The sequence below is a fragment of the Strix aluco genome, chromosome 34, assembly GCF_031877795.1.
Source record: "Strix aluco isolate bStrAlu1 chromosome 34, bStrAlu1.hap1, whole genome shotgun sequence".
Classification (NCBI taxonomy): domain Eukaryota; kingdom Metazoa; phylum Chordata; class Aves; order Strigiformes; family Strigidae; genus Strix; species Strix aluco.
The window spans coordinates 608,185-630,362 of record NC_133964.1 but is presented as its reverse complement, the minus strand read 5'-3'; the positions used below and the strand labels follow the sequence as shown (position 1 = coordinate 630,362).

Below are 22,178 nucleotides of genomic sequence, written 5' to 3'. Positions count from 1 at the left end.
AAAGACAATGAAGCATGATCAAGTTTCATAAACAATAAAGCACCCTCCTCAACCATAGACTAAGTACACGATATCTCCAATGAGGTCGCCTTTCGACAAGGGATAATCTTATGAGAAACGTTTAAGCTACATAGATACAAAAAGGTAGATATAAACATAATGAAAGATTTGGCTAAAGAGACAATTAGACTATTGAGAGACAGGCAAGGTTTGAGTCCCTGAAGCTCAAAGCAGCAGCACAGGTGAGAGGTGTCTGAATGAACAAAGAGTAATGGAAGGAGAAAACTGCAGTTCTGGGCCCCACAATTTCAGAAGGGTGTTAAAGTCCTTGAATGAATCCAGAGGGGGCAACAAAACCTCTGAAAGTTCTGGGAGGAATGTCCTGTGAGGAGCAGCTGAGGACTTGGTGTTTGTCTTGTTTGGAGAAAAGGATGTTTAGGGGTGACCTCATGGCTTTGTGCAGCTTCCTGAGGAGGGGATGTGGAGATGGAGGTGCTGAGCTCTTGTCATGGTATCCAGTGACAGCACGTGTGGGAATGGTTCAAAGCTGCATCAGGGGAGGTACAAACTTGGCATCAGGAAACATTTCTTTACCAAGAGGGCAGTGGAGCACTGGAACAGGCTTCCTAGAGAGGTGGTTGATACCCCAAGCCTGTCAGTGTTTAAGAGACATTTGGACAATGCCCTTAATGACAGGATTTATCTTTTGGTCCACCCTGAAGTGGTCACGTATTTGGAGTAGATGGTCGTTGCAGGTCGTTCCAACTGAACTATCCTATCCTATCCTATCCTATCCTATCCTATCCTATCCTATCCTATCCTATCCTATCCTATCCTATATTCCTGTACAGGGTGGATCCCTCCAGCAGCTGGGCTGCGACACTCACTCTCCTCAGTAGCTGCCCCTGGATACCAGCCTCCCCAGTTGCAGGCACCTGGACATACAAGCCCTCAAGGCCGCAGCCCCGTTCCAGATGCTGGTAGAGACCACCCCAGTCACACACAGACTCTTAAGTTCACTCACTCCAGTCTCTCAGTTGCTGGCACTAATGACATATGGGCTGTCTGACCCCCTGCTCCTGCTCCAGTTGCTGCACTCACACCCCCATGCTCACATGTTCACACAGAAGAGAGATTCCCTCACACAGGAAAAAGTTAGAAATTAAGTTTAATGAAAAGACAGGACAGGCTGCCCTTGTTGGGGTTCTCCCCTAAACATCCCATAATAAGCCCTGTGCAATCCAAAAATGCTCTTCCCCTGCATCCCATCATGTGTCCCACACCCCTAGGCAACAATCCCCTCAGTCCAAATGCTGACCCAGAGCTGCTCTCAGTGGCTCATCCTGACGGGTTTCACCCCTGGACAAGGGGGCTGGTGGCTCTCCCAGGGCAGCCCTGGAAGGAGCTGGGACAAGACGTTCATTCCTCAGGAGCCTGTAAATTGGGATCCCACCTGCCCCTGTGCCTCGGGGCTCTTCTCGGTTTGTGGAGATGGGCTCCTGATGAGCTGGTGGCTCTGCTGTGATGGGCCTGTGAGCAGCTGGGGCAGGGTGTTCACTGAGTTACTCCTCTGCCATTGTTGGTGCCGCCTTTGTGTGTGCAGATGAGCTTCTTCTCACTTCACCTGACACAGTCCAACAAGAACAGAAATCTCCTGAGGCATCTGTATTTGGAGGTGACACACCTGTGCACTGGTGTTATTTAACAGATGAGAGCAGATCACTGGAATTGCTGTCCAGAAATGCACCCTGATTAGGGGAAAAGCTGTAGTGTCACACGGGCAATGGCTTCGTTCAGGGCCAGGATCACCGTCTTGTTTCTAAGTCTGTAGATGAGCGGATTTAAGAATGGGTACAGGGCAGTGTTCAGCAAAGCTACAGATCTGTTTGTCTCCAAGGAAACATCTTCTGAAGGTGCACGTAGAGAGCAATGCAGCTCCCATATGCAATGGCCAAGGTGGTGAGATGGGAAGAACACGTAGGAAAAGCTTTTTTCCTCCCAGAGGCTGCTGGAAGGTGTAGAATACAGAAAAGGATGCGCATGTAAAATGCCAGAGTTAAACATAAGGGAGCCAGTCGGCCAACTGATATTAAACCAGAGTCTGTTTTCCACAGCAGGCTGCTGTCAGAGCAGGACAACTTGAATAAGGGGCAGTTATCAGAGAAGAAATGGTGGATCTTGTTGGAGCCACAGCAAGTCAGTGGTAGAGGAGGAGTAGACGGTAACTCGAGAGTGTGATGTCCATGACCCAGCAGCAGGAGCCAGGTGGATGCAGAGCTGAGGCTTCATGATGGCGGCGTAACACGAAGGCTGGCAGAGAGCAACACAGCGGTCAAAGGACATGACAGCAAGGAGAACCAACTCTGTACAGCCCAGGGCAAAATACAAATAGGACTGGGCAAAGCACCTCCTTTGTTGCTGCTGGATCTGTTCCATGATGTTTCCAGGAATAGAGGGGAGGCTGACAGGCTGCTAGTTCCCAGGGTCCTCCTTTCTACCTTTCTAAAAAATGGGTGCAATTGTTCGCTTTTTTCAGGTACCAGAGATTTCCCTTGACTGCCAAAACCTTACAAATATCCTGAAGAGTGGCTTGGCAACTACATCAGCCAATTCCCTCAGGACTCTGGGATGGAACTCATCAGGTCCCACAAACTTATGTATGTTCAGTTCCCCAGGTGGTCCTGAACCTGATCTTCTCTTACAGTGGGAGGGACTTTGATCCCCCAGTCCCTGCCTTGTGGTCCATCCACTTGAGAGGTGTGGGAAAAGAGGTCGCCAGAGAAGACTAAGAATATAATGGTGTTGAGTACCTCAGACTTCTCCTTCTCCACTGTTACTAGTTTGCCAGTTTTGTTCATCAGGAGGATGCAGGTTTTTTTTATCTTCCTTTTCAGGCTGATGTACCTGTAGAAGCCCTTTTTCTTATTCTTTGCATCCTTTGCCAAGTTCAGCTCCAGCTGTGTCTTGACCTTCCTGACCCCATCCCTACACAACCCAGCAGCATCTCTGTACTCATCCCAGGGTACCTGTCCCTGCTGCCACTGCCTGTGCATTTCCTTCTTGCCCTTTACTTTGACCAGCAGGTCTCCACTCAACCATACCGGTCTCTTGCCTTCCTTTCATGATTTCTTATTCCACTCAAACATACCGGTCTCTTGCCTTCCTTTCATGATTTCTTATTCCACTCAAACATACCGGTGTCTTGCCTTCCTTTCATGATTTCTTATACCTGGGGATCAACAGAGGTTATTCTTCCCCCTGATGCAGGACTGGTCACTTCTTGACAAACTTTAGAAGTTTCTGTTGGCCAAGTCCCAGAGTTTCTCAAAGGCCTCCTGGACTGAAGTGCCATTTTGAGGACTGTTAATGTTTGTGTGCAGGTGGCTCACCCCGATTGCGGTGAGGCATCAACACAAGATCACAGGATAAGAAACTGCAGGACACCACAGCTAATAAAAGGAGTTGCTGGGTTTGTACTGACCAAGGCAGGAATCAACAGGACAACACTCTTAGAAACACTCCAGGACGGCAGAAAACCAGCAAAGCCAGAGGCGGTGGGGAAAGAGCAGAGTTGGGCTGTTTGTAGAGGAATGTATGAGGGTGATCAAAGAGAAGAACTTGGGAGGGAGAAGAAGGAAAAAGAAAAGCAAAAGTTAAGCTCAGACATGATGAATCCTGCATCAGAGGTTTCCTGCCGAGCAGCCCTGTGTCAGTGACTTCAATGGGACAAAAAGCCACATCTGATCACTCCAAACTTATGTCTGCTCCTGTCCATGGTCATGGGGAACGTGAGCGCTCTCCCAATCATCATCAAGGGAAGAGCTGTGGTGGAAGGAAATGCACCGTCACCCATCCTGGAAGGGACCTCGGGAGGTCTGTAGGCCAAGCACAAGCAGCGTCAGTGGAGAAAGGAGAAACGAGGTTTGGGCTGTTTGTATGCTGGGCTGTGGGAGTGGAAAACATCGGCCTCGATAGACACATGTCCAATAGTGATCTCTTCAGGAGCTGATCTTAGACTGTCCACCTGTCCAGGAGCTGGCTCTGGGTTCTGCTCATCCCTCCAGTACCCCCACACACAAACACACACAGACACAAATATCTGTCTCTAGCACAGTCACAGAACCACTGAGGCTGGAAGGCAGCCAGCTTCCACCTTCTCTGTGCTGTCTCTTCAAGCTTCATTTTTATCAGGAACTTCTTCCTCATACATACCAGCCTCCTCCTATGTTGCTTGACTTCCTGCATGTCTGGGTGTGCTGTTCCAGAGCTTGAAGAGGAGACCCTTGAGCATCAAACACCTCTCCCCTTTTCTCTTCAGTGTCGTATCCCCTGGGAATCTTCCAAGCAGCTTCCTCAGCAGGCCAGAGCCTGGTCTCCTGAAGTCCTGCTCTTGGTCTTCTTCCCTTCTCTCAGGAGCCTCAGCTCTACTTTCTCACACCTGACTGTTACATCCCTGACCAGCACCTCCTTGTTCCTAAATATGATTTCCTGCAGGACACCTCCCCTCACTGCCTCCTCTCTCACGCTTGTCAGGACGATGTTGTCAACTCCAAAACCTCCTGGATGACTTTCACTTTGCTATGTTGCCCCTTCAGCAAATATTGGGATAGTTTAGGTCTGTCATGAGGACCAGGGCTTCTTCCAGTTGAATGAAGCTTCTTCATCTACTTCCTCTTCCTCATCAGGGGATCTACAGCAGACATCCACCCACCGCAGTGTTGTTGCCATAAAGCTGGTATGAGAAAACCCGCTAAGACTCAATGTGAGTTTCAGAAAGCAGCACTCTTTATTTCAGTACGGAGCACACAAGGGAGAGCTCCTCCTGAAGTGTGCGTGCCGATCGTCTCCAAAGTAAAAACTTAAATAGTAGCCAATCATCCGTATTCAACATTAGTCTGAGAAATTGTCAACATATTCAACACTTTTCCTGGAACTCATTAATATATGTAAATGTCCTTCTTGCATGCACACTTAAGATCTTAGGTGGTCTTCAGGGGCCCTCTGGTGGTCTCCGATAGTCATCACAGTGCTCCCTGTTTGACCCTTTTCCTTGCACATGCTCGATTTCTACTTGGCTAATTCCCATCTTCTTGCTTAACTCGTACCAGTTCTGCCCAGAACAATTCTTTCTTCTCGCGGGTCACCTGAGCCAGTACCTGCCACTAAGATTTATTTTTCTCTTCTCTTCTTAACACTGAGTTAACCAATTACAAGTAGTTCATAATTTAAATTTTCCACTAACTACTACATATAGAAAATGATTAAATTACAATTTTTACTTTAAAAATTTTTTATAAAGACCTTTTATTTACTGTATTGATCAGTCTGATTTGATTTTATATATATATATTTATCAATATCTATCTTCATTTCTGTCATTAATCACATTTATTCATTTGATTTCTTGATCCCTAAATCAGGATAGTGAAGGTAAGGGGATTTCAAGCAGCACTGTTGGTGCATAACAAGTTTCCTTGGTTACGTAAGACCTAAATAAATATTATAACCAACACATATGGTTCCTAAAGCTCATCTAGTTTCTACGACTGAGTTTCACATCACACAACCTTCTAACATTCTATTTCTACTACATTTAAATCTAGTGCTTTTTATAAAAGTCTTGCCCATGACCTTTCAGCTCTCAACTGACTCATCCTCCATCCCCAGGCAGAGCTCCACACGTTCCTGCTGCTCTCTTCCAAAAAGGGCAACTTCCTGTCCAGGTCCATCCCCATGGCCTTATCAGTACCAGACCCCCAGGACCCCACAGTTTCTCCAGCAGAGGGGATTTAGCACCCTGCAATGCCGTATGCTGTTCTCTTGTGAGAAAGACTTCAGGATGTTCTATTAAAAGCTTAGGTAGCGCAAGCACTTTCTATATACTAAATTCTGTTAATCTCGCAAAACACCTGTGTTTAGTCAATTAATTTTCCTTTGTTCAGTCTGTGTCTATGTGATTAGCTTGATTGGGTTTTAAACCAGTTTTGGGTTGGGACTATACAAGAAGCAGGCTAAGAACACTTTTCAGGCCTGTGGAGCAGCATTCTGGTTACATTGGTAATATTACAAGATCGCTAAGTCCTGAACACATTTCACTAGGCCTTAAAATCTATTTCAGATATACCAGAGGTTATATTTAAAACTCTTTTACAATGGTGACACTCAAAGGGTTGCGGTCAGTGGCTCAATGTCCAAGTGGTGATCAGTGATGAGTTGTGTCCTCAGGGGTCGGGGTTGGGTCTGGCACTGTTTAACATCCTTGTTGGCAACATGGAGAGTGGGATTGAGTGCACCCTCAGCAAGTCTGACAATGACACCAAGCTGTGTGGTATGGTCAACACGCTGGAGGGAAGGGATGTTCCATCCAGAGGGACCTGGACAGGCTGGAGAGGTTGGCCTGTGCAAACCTCACAGAGTTCAACAAGGGCAAGTACAAGGTCCTGCACATGGATCAGGGTAATCTTAAGCACAAATAGAGACTGGGCAAAGAGTGGTTTGAGAGCCCTGTGCAGAAGGACTTGGGGGTTTTGGCAATGGAAAACTGACTGTGAGCCAGCAATGTGCGCTTGCAGCCCAGAAAGCCAACTGTGCCCTGGGCTGCATCAAGAGAAGTGTGGCCAGCAGGTCAAGGGAGAGGATTCTGTCCATCTAGTCCTCTCTTGTGAGACCCCACCTGCAGTGCTGTGTCCATCTCTGCGGCTCCCAGCGTAAGAAGGACACAGACCTGCCCAAGCGGGTCCAGAGAAGGCCACAAAGATAATCAGAGGGCTGGAGCACCTCCCCTGTGAGGACAGGCTGAGATAACTGGGGGTGTTCATCCTCTAGAAGAGAAGGCTTCAGGGAGGACTTATAGTGGCCTCCCAGTACTTCAAGGGGCCTACAGGAAAGCTGGGGAGGGACTCTATCAGGAATTGTAGGGATGGGATGAGGGGTAAGGGCTTTAAATGGAAATAGGGTAGATTTAAAAGAGAAATAAGGAATAAATTTTTTACTGTGAGGGTGGTGAGACACGGGCACAGGTTGCCCAGAGAAGTTGTGGATACGCCCTCCCTGAAACTTCCCTAGGCAGCCTGTTTCAGTATCTCAACACACTCATCATAAAATATTTCTTCCTTATATCAAATCTAAATCTTTTCTCTTTCAGTTTAAGGCCTTTGCCCCTCCTTATGTCACTAAGTCACAGAATCACAGAATCGCAGAATCATTCAGGTTGGAAAAGACCCTTGGGATCATCGAGTCCAACCATCAGCCCTACTCTACAAAGTTCTCCCGTACACCACATCCCCCAACGTCTCATCTAAGTGACCCTTAAACACATCCAGGGATGGTGACTCCACCACCTCCCTGGGCAGCCTATTCCACTGTCTGACCACTCTTTCTGGGAAACATTTTTTCTAATGTCAGTCTGAACCTCCCTGGTTGGAGTTTAAATCCATTCCCTCTTGTTCTATCGCTAATTACCTGTGAGAAGAGACCAACACCAGCCTCTCCACAATGTCCTTTCAGGTAGTTGTAGAGAGTGATGACGTCTCCCCTCAGCCTTCTCCTCCTCAAACTAAACAGTCCCAGCTCCTTGGTAAAAAGTCCATGGTACAAAGCCTCACTCTGTCTTTCCTGGCTTATGACCACTACATTTTTATCTGCAAACACCTCAGAGAGTGCCCAGACATCTCCCAAGATGGTGTTTGGAGGCCTCAAGCACTTGACCAGTATAGAGAGGCTGAACACTCCGGGCTCACTGGTGTGGTGACTCTGGACAGAATAGGAGTAACGTGAGAGTACTTGAAGAGAGGTTTCAGAGATGGTGGAGTTTTTCTTCATATTGGAAACCGGTGTGAGAATGAAATAACACCAAAAAGAGCAGCTGGGGAAGTACAGGCTGTACACAGGGAGAAAAAGTATTCACTCCAAGGCCAGGGCTGCAGTGTAACAGATCACCCAGAAGGAGTCTGGATCAGTGCAAGGCTTTTGGAACATTTCAAAAAGCAAGACCCAACATTTCAAGAAAGACCCAGGGAAGATGGTGAGATATCAGGTGAGAGCAAGGTGGGACAGCTGGGTGGGTGACTAGAGCCTGCAGGGAAAGAGGTTGTACCTCTGCCTGCAACACCATAGCACTGTCACCTGTGGTGGAGGTGACAGAGCGTTGTAGAAAAGCTGAAAATCCCCAACTGAGTCAACCTCCTCCTGACTTTGGCCTTAGCTGGTGTTTCTGCCACTGATGCCTTTGAGGAGGCACAGTCCCCTGCAGCACTGAGGCCTCATTGTCCCCTTGTCCCTACTCAGGAGCCTGGCAGGTGCACATCTCCATCACCCACTGCCCCAGGAAGAGCCCTGAGCAATGGGTGAGGGACAGGATCTCCCTTCCCAGGGGCTGGGGTTCATGGCTTGGCCCTTTGGTTAATGGGGTCAGGGCTCGGCCCTTTGGCTTCATCAAACACATGCAGGTTTCCTCAGCATCAGAGCCACCTTTGCTTTGCTTTTCCCTACCTGCCATCACTGCCTCCACATTTCTGCTCTAAGTGGAGCCTGGGGAGGCTTTGTCAACAGTGTCCCTCAGTGGGACCCATTAAAGCCACAAGAAACTTTGGAGTTTGAATCCAACTTTGACTTCTTCAGAGGTTTCTTCAGCAGCTTCTCAGTGTTGGGCTCATGGACTCAGCACCAAACCCACCAGAGGGGTCATTAAAATGCCTTGGGCTGGTCCTCTGCTGCGGTGCTGGGCCGGGCTCCTGGGACAGAGGGAGCTCAGGGAAGTGGTCAGCGCTGCAGAGAGACAGCTCTGCCCAGGAGCAGCTCCTCTGCAAAGCGCAGCAGGGCTGAGGGCACTGCCTGCAGGCACCGAGGGCAGAGGAGCCGGGCACAGAGAGGGGAAAGGCAGACGGCAGTGGCAGGATGCTGAGAGCTCACTGGAGGAGAAATCTTCACAACACAGTAAGTGTCCTCTTTTTTACTGGGTGGGCAGTGGGAGATAGGAATCTATTTCTCCTTTCCGAAGCAGGCTTTAAGACCCCATTTCTTGTTTGCAGATGTCTGAGCCTCCCCTGAGTCCCTGAACACACAGAAATGCCCCTGGGCAGGGCCCTGCTGCCAGGAGGGGTCTGCAGGGCAGAGCTGAGCACACAGCCGGTGGGATGGGGGCTGTGAGCGCTGACAGGGAGGAGTTAAGGGAAAAGAGAAACAGCTCCAGGCTGGGACATCTCCAGGCACCAGAGGCATTCACAGGGAATGAAACATGCTGACAGCACTATCTGGGCGGGGGTGGTATTTGGGGACCTCCCTATTACCCTTCAGAGAAACTGCTTTTTACCTAACAAGCCCCCCTGGTCTTCTCCCCCACCCAGCAGACCATCTGCCCTCCAGGACCCATGGTCCAGGGCAGGAGCTGCCTCCTGTGCAGCCAGAGCTGCAGCAGAGGAGACTCTCCACAGTGCCCATCTGTCCCTCCCTGGCCTTGCCTCCCTTGGCAGAAGCATTGGGACATTGCTCCTTGGTTCTCCACCTGCCCCTGCTGCTGCTGCTCCTGTTTTCAGGCTCTCTGGGGATGGGGCTTTCAGCTGCAGCTCAGCAACTGGCCCTGCAGGTCCTGCCATGCAGATGTGTCCATGGCAGCAAGGTGCCTAAGCCCCCTTCAAGCCTCTGGGTCTCTGGGCAATGTTAACCATGGGATGGGGATAAACCCGGCTCTTTTTACCAGACAGCCTATCCCTGGATTCCTCTGCTCTCAGCAGCAGCATCCAATTTCCTGTCAAGGGAACAGCTGGGTGTGAGCCTCCTGGAGATTCCAGAGGTGCAAGCCCAGGGCAGCTGAGAGCAAGTCTGATGGACAGCCTGGCTCTCCTCACTCTGCACTAAGGCTCTGCCCGTTTGCACCCCCGCACTCTCCATGGAGCACTTGTAGCGCAGCAGCAATGTCCAGGCTGTCTGCCTTCAGAACGCACTCCTCAGGTAGGACAGGGCAACAGGAGCCAAAGCCGGAAGAGCAAAGCCCCACAGCTCTGCTCTGCAGCCGGGGGCCCTGGGAGGGACAAGGCTGAAATCTCTTGGATTTCCCAAGTGGAGTTAAGCAGTGATGACTGCGGGTTCCTCTCTGCCTGTTGGTGCACAGCAGGACTGACTCCTGCAGAGCCCCCAGCAGAATCCCTTGCTCTCGACTGCCCCCTCAGCCAGCAAACACCAGAGCTCCAGCCTGGGAGATGCATGAAGGTCTTCTGGAAGGAAGTTTTGCACAAAAAATCAGTTGTACCCTGAACTGCTTTTTTCTTTTTCAACAGGCCTCCATACCCAGAGGAATCAAATGTCCAACAGAAGTTTTGTAACTGAGTTCCTCCTCCTGGCATTTGCAGACAGACGGGAGCTGCAGCTCTTGCACTTCTGGCTCTTCCTGGGCATCCACCTGGCTGCCCTCCTGGGCAACGGCCTCATCATCACCGCCATCGCCTGTGACCACCACCTGCACACCCCCATGTACTTCTTCCTCCTCAACCTCTCCCTCCTCGACCTGGGATCCATCTCCACCACTCTCCCCAAAGCCATGGACAATTCCCTCTGGGACAACAGGCACATCTCCTACACAGGATGTGCTGCCCAAGTCTTTTGCTTCCTCTTCTTTATTGGAGCAGAGTATTCTCTCCTCACCATCATGTCCTATGACCGCTACGTTGCCATCTGCAAACCCCTGCACTACGAGACCCTCCTGGGCAGCAGAGCTTGTGTCCACATGGCAGCAGCTGCCTGGGGCACTGGGTTTCTCTATGCTGTGCTGCACACGGCCAACACATTTTCACTACCTCTCTGCCAAGGCAACACCTTGGACCAGTTCTTCTGTGAAATCCCCCAGATCCTCAAGCTCTCCTGCTCACGCTCCTACCTCAGGGAGCTTGGGCTTATCATGGTTAGTGCCTGTTTAGCTTTTGGATGTTTTGTTTTCATTGTGCTGTCCTACATGCAGATCTTCAGGGCTGTGCTGAGGATCCCCTCTGAGCAGGGCCGGCACAAAGCCTTTTCCACGTGCCTCCCTCACCTGGCCGTGGTCTCCCTCTTTATCAGCACTGGCATGGTTGCCTACCTGAAACCCCCCTCTATCTCCTCCCCATCCCTGGACCTGGTGGTGTCATTTTTGTACTCAGTGGTACCTCCAGCAGTGAACCCCCTCATTTACAGCATGAGGAACCAGGATATCAAGCATGCCCTGAGGAAATTATATGGATGCACATTACTCCGCCATGAATAAGATGCCAACCATCCTCATATAACTCCTGGGAATACAGTAAAGTCCCAGCCTATCTTCTGTTATTCTTTTTCTTTAGATCGTGTTTGTTAAACATAATAATTATTGTAATCATGTATTATTCATACAACTTCTTAGTCTTAGAACCAATTTTTTTCTGTCTTCAAATCCTAATATACAGAAGGAACCAGGCTCTTTGCATAGCTGGAAAAGCCAGACCATAATCATTTGCCTCTCCTCCATTCGCTTAGATCTCCTCTGGATCTGGGGGCCCAGCCCCAGCAGGCAGAAGGGATTCAGGAGCCAAGGGCCCAGCTGCCCCATGGAGGAGCAGCCTCAGTGCCCCTCGGGGCTGCCCCTCGCTGCCTCGGCAGGCACTGCCTCTCTGCTGCCTGTGAGCTGGGGCTGCTGTTTCCCCGGAGCCACGGCCAAGGTCAGCAGCAGGACGTGGCCTTTTCAGTGCTGGGGTCACCTCATTTCCACACTGTCCTGCTGTGCCCTTACATTTGTTTCACTTCCAAGCTCTTATGTAGTGTTTGACAGTCCCATTGTGTCCATAGTGACACCTCAGTTGCTGCAGGCAGGAGCAGGCCATGTGAACCACGGTCAGAGCTGCCCTCCATGTCAGCACCACCATCACCAAAGGGGCTCCTCAGGGCAGTACCAGAAGGCTGGGCACCTCTTCTAAAGCTGGTGTTGGGAATATACTCAAGAATCTGCTCCCTCAAAAAGACATTTGCTGCTTTGTGGTTCTTAATGGTTTCACAGGGACAAGCGCAGAGACCTAGTGGGATCTATTTAGGGGCTAAGGGCTAGACCAAGACCTCCCTTCTTGGTTGCACATGTCCATGCAGACAGCAACTGGTCTTTGATGTACCTACCTGGCACTGTCCCACCTGCAGTGGGGCTGATGGCAGATGCCATTCTGGAGAGGAATCGGGAGCTGCCAGGAGAGCTCAGGGGATCTCCAGGGACAGTGTGTGAGTCTGGGGGGCAGTGAGTGGAACCTCATAAAGTGGGTGATTACCCAAGTTAGAGTCCCCTGGAGGCAAAGGTGAACCTGCTGACACCATGCTGTAATGACAGCTCTGAAATTTCTGGAGAGGCTGTGAGGAGCCAGGAGGCAAAGGCACACAGGACTGGAGAGTGGTTCAGGACAGCCTTTGGGAAAGCCCATGGGCTGGATCTACTGCAGCCCTCCGTTGCCTTTTGTGCCATTGGAGACACCCCATGGTCCTGCCCAATCCCGTCCTTTGTCCTTGAGCCATCCAGGAAGATGGAAAGTGCCTCAGAAGCAGTGAACCCCATCTGCCTGGGTCTGCTCCTCACCCCCACCAGCATGGCCAGTGGAGGATTACCCCATGATCCCAGGGCACCATAGTCCCCTTGCTCTGCAGAGCAGCACTGCCAGCTTGGGGCCCTGCAGGGAGCATGTGGACAGAGCCAGGAACAGCTGGTCAGGCCATCATGGACACACTTATGTGAGGAAAGGGTGTCTGGGGAGCAGAGATGTCACTGGAGAAGAGCAAGGGAGCATTTCTGTGCCTGCAGGGAAGAATCCATGAAAAAGAGAAAACTTTCTGCACGCACCCCCTCGGGACAGGATGCTCTGTCTTTGGACCTGGAATTTTTTGCTGGCCTGGGGACAGGGGCTGACAGTGAGGGGGCACAATCAGCCTGTGGTGACTTGGTCCAGGACCATCTGGACATGAGACAGGGAGTCCCGCAGTTTCACTGACCTCCATTTCCTCATGCCATCGTCCCCCAGCAGCTGCTGTGCCCTTCAGAGGGCCTGGGGCTGTGGGGTGAGTGCCCAGAGCTCTGCAGCACCCTGCAGCCCAGACTGGGCCTCTCCGTGGGGCTGAGATGGGAAGGGGACAGGGGAGATGAGAAGAGCTGGGGATAGGCTGGACTGGGCTGGAAAGTGTCTGGCAGAGGAGAGCACCAATGTTAGCTGAGCTGTATGACCACGCAGGGAGAGGACACGCTGCAGTGGGTGTGTGGTGCAGAACCAGATATCATGGAAGGAAGCCGAGACATACAGGTGCAGGACAGCAAAGGCTGGTCTGTGCCTTTGGTGACAAGGACAGATCAAAAAGGTGTTCCAGAGCATTTATCATCCCCCCCAGCCTCTCTCAATAGTTATTTCCAGTACTGCCCACTCACTCCAGTTTATGGGTGTTTTTCTTCTGTACCCATTTCCTTCCTCCTGCTGGTCTTAGTGCCTGTGTTGGGGGAAGAGCCAGCCCTGCCCCAGCCTCTCTTCTTGCCCAGAAATTGGCAGAACCCAGAGCAGGGCTGTCTGGGAACCCTTGTATGTGAAAAGGCTGCAGCCTGGCTGGGGCCAGACTCTGGTGAGCTGTGAAAGCAGGACAGTTGGTGGGGATGGATGCTGAGGTCTGACATGGGGGCTCTGGTGGGGGACATTTCCCCACCCCAAACACACCCCGTCCTGGGCAGTGTTTGATGAAGGGGCCGTGGGGGCATGTGTTGGGCAGTGGGGCTGGTGCAGGGATGGGCCACACGTGGGGGCCATGACACAGCGATCAGGAGGTGGAAGCAAGGACAGGCTATGAAGGAGGAATTTAGAAATATGACCTGAGCTGAGGGCGTGTGTTTAGGAAAGCCAAAGCTCCCCTGGAGCTGAGGGGGGCTCCAGGCAACATCCAGAGCAAAATGAAGAGCTTCAGTCACTGCGTTTGCAGTAAAAGGCTGAACAAGGCCCATGTCAGTTGCTGCTGAATGGGGAGGGGGTTTCACAGCAGCAGAGACAGATGGGGATGAGGGACTCAACGGCGCCTTTGCTTTAGTCTTTCCTGAAAAGTTCTCCCAGGCCTCCGCTCAGGGAAAGGGCTCCTACTGACAGGCTTCTTCAGCCTGGAGAAGGGATGGCTGAGGGGCACCGCACAGCCAGGGGGGGCCTCCCCTTTTTCCCCATGAGGCTAGCCAAGCATTGGAACAAGCATTGGTCCCCCTGAGAGATTGTGAAGTCCCCCATCCTTGCAGGTTTTCAAGACCCAGATGGACCAAGCCCTGAGAAGCCAAGTCTCACCATATACCTGACCCTGCTTTGAGCAGAGGGTTTTCCCACAGACCTCCCAAGGGTCTACTCAGTGATCTTATTATCCTATGATCTCTTGTCCAGTAAGTGCAGATGTTTATGCTGCACAGATCCTCTTTTGTTTTATGTGACTAGCTAAGACAAGTCAGGTGATCGTATCCTCCACTCCACTGACTGCAAGGGGAGCCTGGCAGGCACTGCCTCAGACAGCTCTACATTACCCCTGCACCTCACTGCATCCAGCTTTAACACCCTCACAGGCCATTGGTCTGCACCCTAAAGCTCCTACTCGTAGGTTTTGGGAATCAGGGAAGCTGAATGCCACATGTGACTGAAATACGCTCCTGGCATTTATGGTCAGCAAGGAGTTTCTCCTTCTGGTGCATTCCCATGCCACATGGACTCCACCTGGGATTTGTCTCCACTTGTTTTAGACAACCATTGTTTTGGTTGTCTGTCCACTCTTGCTCGTATAGGCTCCTCTTGCATTTCACAGTGGGTCTTCAACCTCTTCCACTGTAATTCATCCTCATAGAAATTTAAGTTCCTTGGTTCCTTCATTGTCTTGGTGTCCAGGCACCTGCTCATCCCTCACACAGCCTGGGTACTGGCTCACTCCTGGGTGCTTCTTTCCAGGTGAGCCCCCTCCAAGTTGCAGTCCCAGGGGTGGTTCTGAGGGGAGATGCTGCTTGGTGTCAGGTCTGCTCCAGAGCAGACAGGGCTGAGCAGGGTGTCCATGAGCGGGGCCTGCCCTCCTGCCTGCTGCAGCTGGCTGGGGGGCTGGAACAGAGGTGTCCTCAGAGCCAGCACCCAGACAGGGACCTTTCCCCTGCCTCACCCCTCCCTTTTTGGACACAGGCAGGTGATACCTGACTGGGGCTGCACTCTGATACTCATGAACAAGGCAGAAGTGGATGAGGATGTGAATGCTGAGGGCAGCCATGGCTGCAGTGACCATGGCAGAGGAAAAAGACAAAGAGCAGAATGACAGCCTTGGCCTGCAGCACAGCACATTTCACATGGTTCAGCATCTGCTTGGCAGGATCCTGGAGAGCCAAGATCCATGGAGCCCTCTTGGATCTTTGAGGACAACAACATCAAAGCCCAGAAACACCTGAGTCTGAAGTTCTAGGAGTTGAGCAGGGCCTAGCTGGATGCTGGTGGGGATGGACAGGGATCTTGTGGCTGAAGCATTCACACACCAGAAGGCATTGCACAGGGGTGGAAGAAGGAACAGGTTGTCCAGGAGGCGGATACAGACATGGCCTTGGGGTACAGGGGTGGAGGCAGGAAAGACAAAGTTCAGCTGGGGGTGGAAATAGCAAGGAATGGGGAGTGTAACCAGAAGGGCTTCTGTAAGTTCGCTACAGAACAAGGAGTCAGGTGAGAAAAATAGAGTCTCATGGCTCATGTCATGACAAAGACTTTGAAAAGGCTGAGGAACACCAAGTTTTCCAATCCTCTTCTCCTGATCTGCCCTCAGATCTCCCTGGTCCTCAAGTCTCTTACCACCATCTGTGTAGGCAGGGCAGAGGAAAGTGTGTCTGGGGAGCACTTAGAATCATAGAATCATAGAATCATTCAGTTTGGAAAAGACCCTTGGGATCATCGAGTCCAACCATCAGCCCTACTCTACAAAGTTCTCCCCTACACCACATCCCCCAACATCTCATCTAAATGACCCTTAAAACACATCCAGGGATGGTGACTCCACCCCCTCCCTGGGCAGCCTATTCCACTGTCTGACCACTCTGCCGTTCCCTCTTGTTCTATCGCTAATTACCTGTGAGAAGAGACCAGCACCAACCTCTCTACAACGTCCTTTCAGGGAGCTGTAGAGAGTGATGAGGTCTCCCCTCAGCCTTCTCTTCCTCAAACTAAACAGTCCCAGCTCCTTCAATTTCTCCTCACAGGATTTATTCTCCAGGCCCTTCACCAGCTTCGTTGCCCTCCTCTGCCCTCGCTCCAGCACCTCGAGATCTCTCTCGTACTGAGGTGCCCAAAACTGGACACAACACTCCACGTGTGGCCTCACCAGTGCAGAGCACAGGGGGACTATCACCTCCCTACTTCTGCTGGTCACACTATTTCTAATCCAAGCCAGGATGCTGTTGCCTTTCTTGGCCACCTGGGCACACTGCTGGCTCATGTTCAGTTGCTTGTCAATTAGAACCCCCAGATCCTTCTCTTCCAGACAGCTCCAGCCACACCTCCCCAAGCCTGTAGCCATGCAGGGGGTTTTGTGGCCCAAGTGCAGGACCTGGCACTTGGCCTTGTTGAAGCTTATCCCGTTGACGTTGGCCACCGATCCAATCTATCCAGGTCTCTCTGTAGAGCCTCCCTGTCCTCATGCAGATCGACACTCCCGCTTAACTTGGTGTCATCTGTGAACTTACTGATGACCCACTCTGTGTCCTTATCGAGATCATCAATAAAGATGTTGAACAGAAATGGTCCCAACACCGAGCCCTGAGGAACACCACTTGTGACCGGCCGCCAGCTGGATTGAGCTCCACTGACCACCACTCTCTGGGACCGTCCATCCAGCCAGTGCTTGACACAGCAGACCGTTCGCTCATCCAGGCCATCGGCTCCCAGTTTTTCTATGACAATTCTATGGGGAACTGTGTCTAATGCTTTTCGAAAATCCAGGTAGACAATATCCACAGCCTTTCCCTCATCCAATAGTTGGGTCATTTTGTCATAGAAGGAGATCAGGTTTGTCAGGCAGGACCTGCCTTTCATAAACCCATGCTGACTAGGCCGGATCCCCTGGTTGTCCATTATATGACTTTTAATGGCACTCGAGATGACCTGCTCCATGACCTTCCCTGGCACCGAGGTCAGACTGACAGCTCTATAGTTTCCTGGATCCTCCTTTCTGCCTCTCTTGTAGATGGGTGTCACATTTGCCACCCTCCAGTCCAATGGGACCTCTCCAGTTAGCCATGACTTCAGGTAAATCATGGAAAGCGGCTTGGAGAGCCCAGCTGCCAACTCTTTCAGCACCCTTGGGTGTAACCCATTCAGTCCCACAGCTTCCTGAGGAGGGGAAATGGAGTGGGACATGCTGATCTATTCTTCTTGGACCCAGGGACAAGACGCATGTGAATAGTTCAAAGCTGCATCACGGGATGTTTGGTCCTGACAATAGGAGAGATTTGCATACCGAGAAGATTGTCAAACACTGGAAAGGGCTTCCTAGAAGTGGTCAGTGTCCACATTCTGTCATTGGAGAATGCCCTTAATAACATGTTTTAAATTATGGTCAGCCTGAAGTGGTCAGGCAGTTTAACTAGGTGGTCACTGTAGGTCTCTTCCAGCTGAACTATTCTGTTCTGTTCTATCATACGCCATGTTATGCTATGCTACTCAGTTAATCCAAAAAGATCATGGTCCAGGGACAAGCAATGGACCTACAGCCCTTCCTGGCAGTGCACATTTGGGCCGCAGCACCTCAGCTGGGCACCAGGGTGGAGCCCAGCCTTCTCCCAGGGAAACCTGAGCAGTCAGTGCTGTGCTGCTCTGTGCTGCTGCATGTACAGCGCGGTCTTCACGCCTGTGCTGTGCTGCACGGGTCCCTTGGCCACAGGACAACCTCAGCAGCTCTTTGTCACAGAGGAGCCTGCAGGCAGCTCCCACTCTCTACTGCTCCTTATGCCACCTGCCTGGCTGTGCCTGTACCCAACAGTGCAGCAAGAAGTTCTCATGAGAACGTTGTTCCTCTTTGACTGCAGAAATGAGAAATAATGTTGTTTCCTTCTAAGAAAGTCCCAGAGTAGCTTGAATGTCCAAACCAGGAGACTCTCATCGACAGATGGAGTCTGCATGACATGCTGCTTGTAGGTCAGAAGCCCATTCAACGCTACATCCTCTGGGGTTCCCACCATCACGAGGGACATAAGATTAACTCTACGATTCTCTCCTTATGGTGTTAGCACTAACGAACAGCATTTTAAATGATGCCTCACAGAGTCTGAGTGCCTCTCTTACTGGGATCCTAACAGACCAGCATGTCCTGCTGAAAACCTCTCTCAGCACCCTTGGGTGCAGCCCCACTACTCCCATGGACTGGTAAGGGTGTAGTTTGCTCAAGTCACCCCTGCCTTGATCCCCATCCACCGCTGGTTTTTCCTGTCCTGAGTCCTGACTGAAAACACAAAGGCCTGGGGGACCTCGCTGGTGGTAACTGAGGCAAACACAGACCATCTCAGATCTACCTACACCTGCTCTTTCTAAACTCAGCAGTGGTCCCACAGTATCTCTGTTTGTTCTTCAGCTGTTCCTGAAGTACCAAAAGCTCATCTTGGTGCCCTTGAATTCCTGTTCAAGCTTCAATTGAGCTTTGATATTATTGTTCTTGTAGGATGTTGTGGTTGAAGACAAGATGTATTCAGGCACACTGTGAAAATGGTTGGTCTGTTCCCTGACTATCCTTAAGGGAGTGAGTAAAGACCCCAGTGTGATGTGCTTTTTATTTTTTCTTTCTCCCAATTTCCAAAAAACCCTTCTGTGCCTGATTACCTCCAGTGCTCTAAGGAAAGCAGGTAGGAATTGCTGCAAAGAAGCTGTCACAGTCAGGTGTGGGCTTCAGTGGAGACGTCTGATGTAAAGAAAAGTGATGCAAGTCCCAGGGGGCCAATGAGAGAAAAAACAATGTTGGTGAGGTGAGGGACAAGGGTGTCCATAGGATCATAGAATCGTTTGGATTGGAAGGACCCCTGAAGACCATCTTGTAGCTGCTCTGAGAGGTACCAGAATTACCTGAGAAGTATTGTGACCAAACTGAAAAAAATACTGACCAAAGTCAATCATCTCGTGATCCTATAAATAGCGACCCTAAGTGTGACCCTTTGAGCTCTACGGGATCACAACAGGCTGTGCCCCAGTATCACCGTCTGAGCTGGGATGCCTCTTAGGGCAGATTTTGTGAAGATTTCAAAGAACAGATTTCATGAAGATTTGCAAGATCATCTGCTGATAGAAACTGACAAAGAGAAAGGGTTCAAAAATTCTCTGCTGAAAAATGATGAAATGAAGTTTCAGTGATTATTTGGTACCAGTAATTTACTATCACACGTCAAACTCTATACCTCTCTGTGTATGTATGTTTTTGTATGTGTCTATTTGATTCAGGAAACTTATGATGTTGATTATAATTAATTTTATTAAATCAGCCAGTGATTAAGCATTGCCAAAAATCATTCAACCTAATCTTGTGGTTTACCTTCACAGTGTTAATGCATCCTAACTTTCTGCTACCTCAAAATTTTGTGGGATATATAATCACTCATTACCCAACAAATTAGTGTAAAAAGTAAACAAGATATTTTCCTTACTCTTGATATTAATTCCATTAGACATAAACCCTTAACCGGGTCTGGGGATAAGATTGGATCTAGCTGCACCTAGACTCCTCTCTGAGGAGGACTTAAGAAATTAAGGGGGCCTGATCTGAAACTCGTGACGTAATGGGACGGTCTCCCTTGCCCTTTTCATCTTCGGTCTCTGTGTAAATCATTGTAACTCGACTCTACCGCAATTTTCCTTCCTGTGTTTCTTCCATGTAGTAAGTAATAGAGTGAAACTTGCCATCAAATTTCATTAAGTCACACTGTTACAAATTCACATTAAAATCACTTTTTGCTAATACCTTTCCCCAAGTTTTAGTGATCTAAAACCTTCATTGGTGACATGATGGGACAAAGACCTGGGTTCTGTTGGCACCTTCCATCCTTGCCAGCGCCCTTTGCCATCCCCACCACAGCCTGTTCTACCCTGTCCCACTCCTGCCCCTCTCTCCCTGCAGGCTGGAGCACCCATCTCCCTTCCCCGCCTTGCTCCCACCCCACCATTTCCCGACCTTCAGTGATGTTTCCCACTACCAAGGAAAGCTCTACTGCCTCAGAATCCACCCTTCCTGCGGGGAACCTAACCCAAAGGCCTTCCTGTGGCCTTTCACCTGACCAGAGAGCAGGAGCCCCACCAGGATCTTCTAAACCACATGACCGTTGCAGGCCTTTCAGCTCCTCGGATGGACGTGACCAAGCCATGTGCCTGCTGCTGTCCCACATGTACTCAGGTGGAATGGACATGACAGCCCATGTCCAAGCCCTTCTCCTGGGTAAGGCCTATGGGTACTTTGGCAGAGGCACTTTCCCAGCCGTGTACCTGCTGCTGGGCTGTCACCTCCAGAGACAGAACTGACCTCACGGTCCCCTTCACAGCCACACGCTTCCTACTGAATTGTGAGATTCTGAGACACAACAGACCTCATAGTACCATACGCACCCATCACCCTCCTCATGGCCCAGGACATGACCAGATCAAAATCTGTTTGTTTATTAACATCTATCAAATATATTTCTTAGTAACGGTCTGAGTGGAGAAACATTCTTCACAGGAACTGCTGTAGTTATGTTTGCACATTTTATAGCTCCTCTTCTGCCTCTTTTTTTATTTCCTTTTTCCTCAGCCTATTTTGTCATCAGAAACCTCGTCAAGGGAAAGATTAATGGAATCACAGAGTAACTCAGGTTTGAAGAGAGCCCTGAACAACCTCTTGTCTGACTTTCAAGTTGAAGGCAGGGTGAACCAGGTGAGGTTGTTCCAGGCCTCTGTCCAGTTTTGCATCACCCACAAAGGAACTGAAAGTGCGCTCGTCACATCATACAGGGGGATGGTCAAAATGTTCAATGTGTTGGCCCAGGTGCTGGTCACTGAGGGATGCCACTAGTGACCGGCTGCACTCAGGACTTTGTACCACTGATGACATTTGGGTTTGATCACCCAGACAACATTCCACCCACCCTAACATCTACTTCTTCAGCCCACGTAGCCCCAACCTGGCTATAAGGACACCACGGGACACCATGTCAAAGGCCTTGCAAAATTCCATGTGCACAACATGCCCTTCTGTCCCCTGCCTGTTTTGGTTCAGAAATCCCTTTTTTGTCCTTCAACTACCTGGAGATGGCTGCAGGAGGATGTACCGTACCACCTTCCCAGGGATGGAGAGAAGGTGATCAGCTTATAACTCTCCCCCTATAATTCTCCCATTCTCGTTCCTGTACTTGAAGATGGGTTTGACGTCTGCCTTTTCCATGGACCCCAGAAACTCTCTGATTCCTCTGATATTTTTGAGGGCTCAGTCCAGAATCACAGGCAAGGGTGATGTAGTGAACAGGAGCACTTACAATGAGCTTGTTCAAGGCAGCTGAGATGAGTCTCACTGCCAGAGTAGGGGTTGTTCCTGGAGTCACACAGGGAAGTCTCAGGGCTCTGTCAGGTGTCCACATCTCAGCTGGCCTCATGCGCTCATCTTACACACAGGAGCGTTCAGAGACACGAGTCCTTCCCTTGCACATGCAGAGGCAGTGCATTGCAGGAGTCGTAGTGTCTCTCTGGCCTCCTGCTGCCACTACCAGAGGCTGGCTGACTCCTCATCCCTGTGGTGATCATCTCGCTCTGCATTCGTGTGAGATGCCCCATGGCATGAGGAATGGACTCAGGGCCCTTGGTTCAAGGAAACACCTCCCAGCGCTGCATTCAGGTGGTTTCCCAGGTGACGTTACTGTCAATGTGAAGTGACCTCATGACACTGTTTGTCCCACACACCTTCATGGCACCCCCAGGAATAGCTGATGGCATTTGTGCTCTCTCACTTCACAGACATGATGTGCATGCTTACATCTCCTCCTCACAATGCAAACATGGACTTCTGAGCTACTTATTTGATGTACCTCCGTGGAGAGAAAAAGTTCCTCCCCAGTGTGGGGTGAGAGGCCAGTGCTGCAAATGGTGTTTGGGAGGGGCTAGAGAATGATGATTTCCCTGGTTCAGTGTCATGGTTTAACCCCAGCTGGCATCTGAGCCCCACACAACCAA

At 50.5% G+C, this 22,178-nt stretch overlaps 2 protein-coding genes across 2 annotated transcripts; one reads left to right on the top strand and one right to left on the bottom strand.

Moving 5' to 3' along the window:
* Positions 1-1,752: 1,752 nt before the first annotated feature.
* On the bottom strand, positions 1,753-2,436 carry LOC141917131 (olfactory receptor 6E1-like). Its single transcript, XM_074810223.1, is given in 4 exon segments — positions 1,753-1,913; positions 1,916-2,206; positions 2,209-2,253; positions 2,256-2,436. Coding segments are annotated over 4 exon segments (678 nt in total).
* Positions 2,437-10,297: 7,861 nt separating this feature from the next.
* Positions 10,298-11,233, top strand: LOC141917140 (olfactory receptor 14A16-like). Its single transcript, XM_074810232.1, has one exon. The coding sequence runs from the start codon at positions 10,298-10,300 to the stop codon at positions 11,231-11,233; it is 936 nt and encodes a 311-aa protein (XP_074666333.1).
* Positions 11,234-22,178: the final 10,945 nt, after the last annotated feature.

Coding starts and splice junctions, on each gene's coding strand:
- LOC141917140 (XM_074810232.1), top strand. CDS start 10,298: ATGTCCAACAGAAGTTTTGTAACTGAGTTCCTCCTCCTGGCATTTGCA.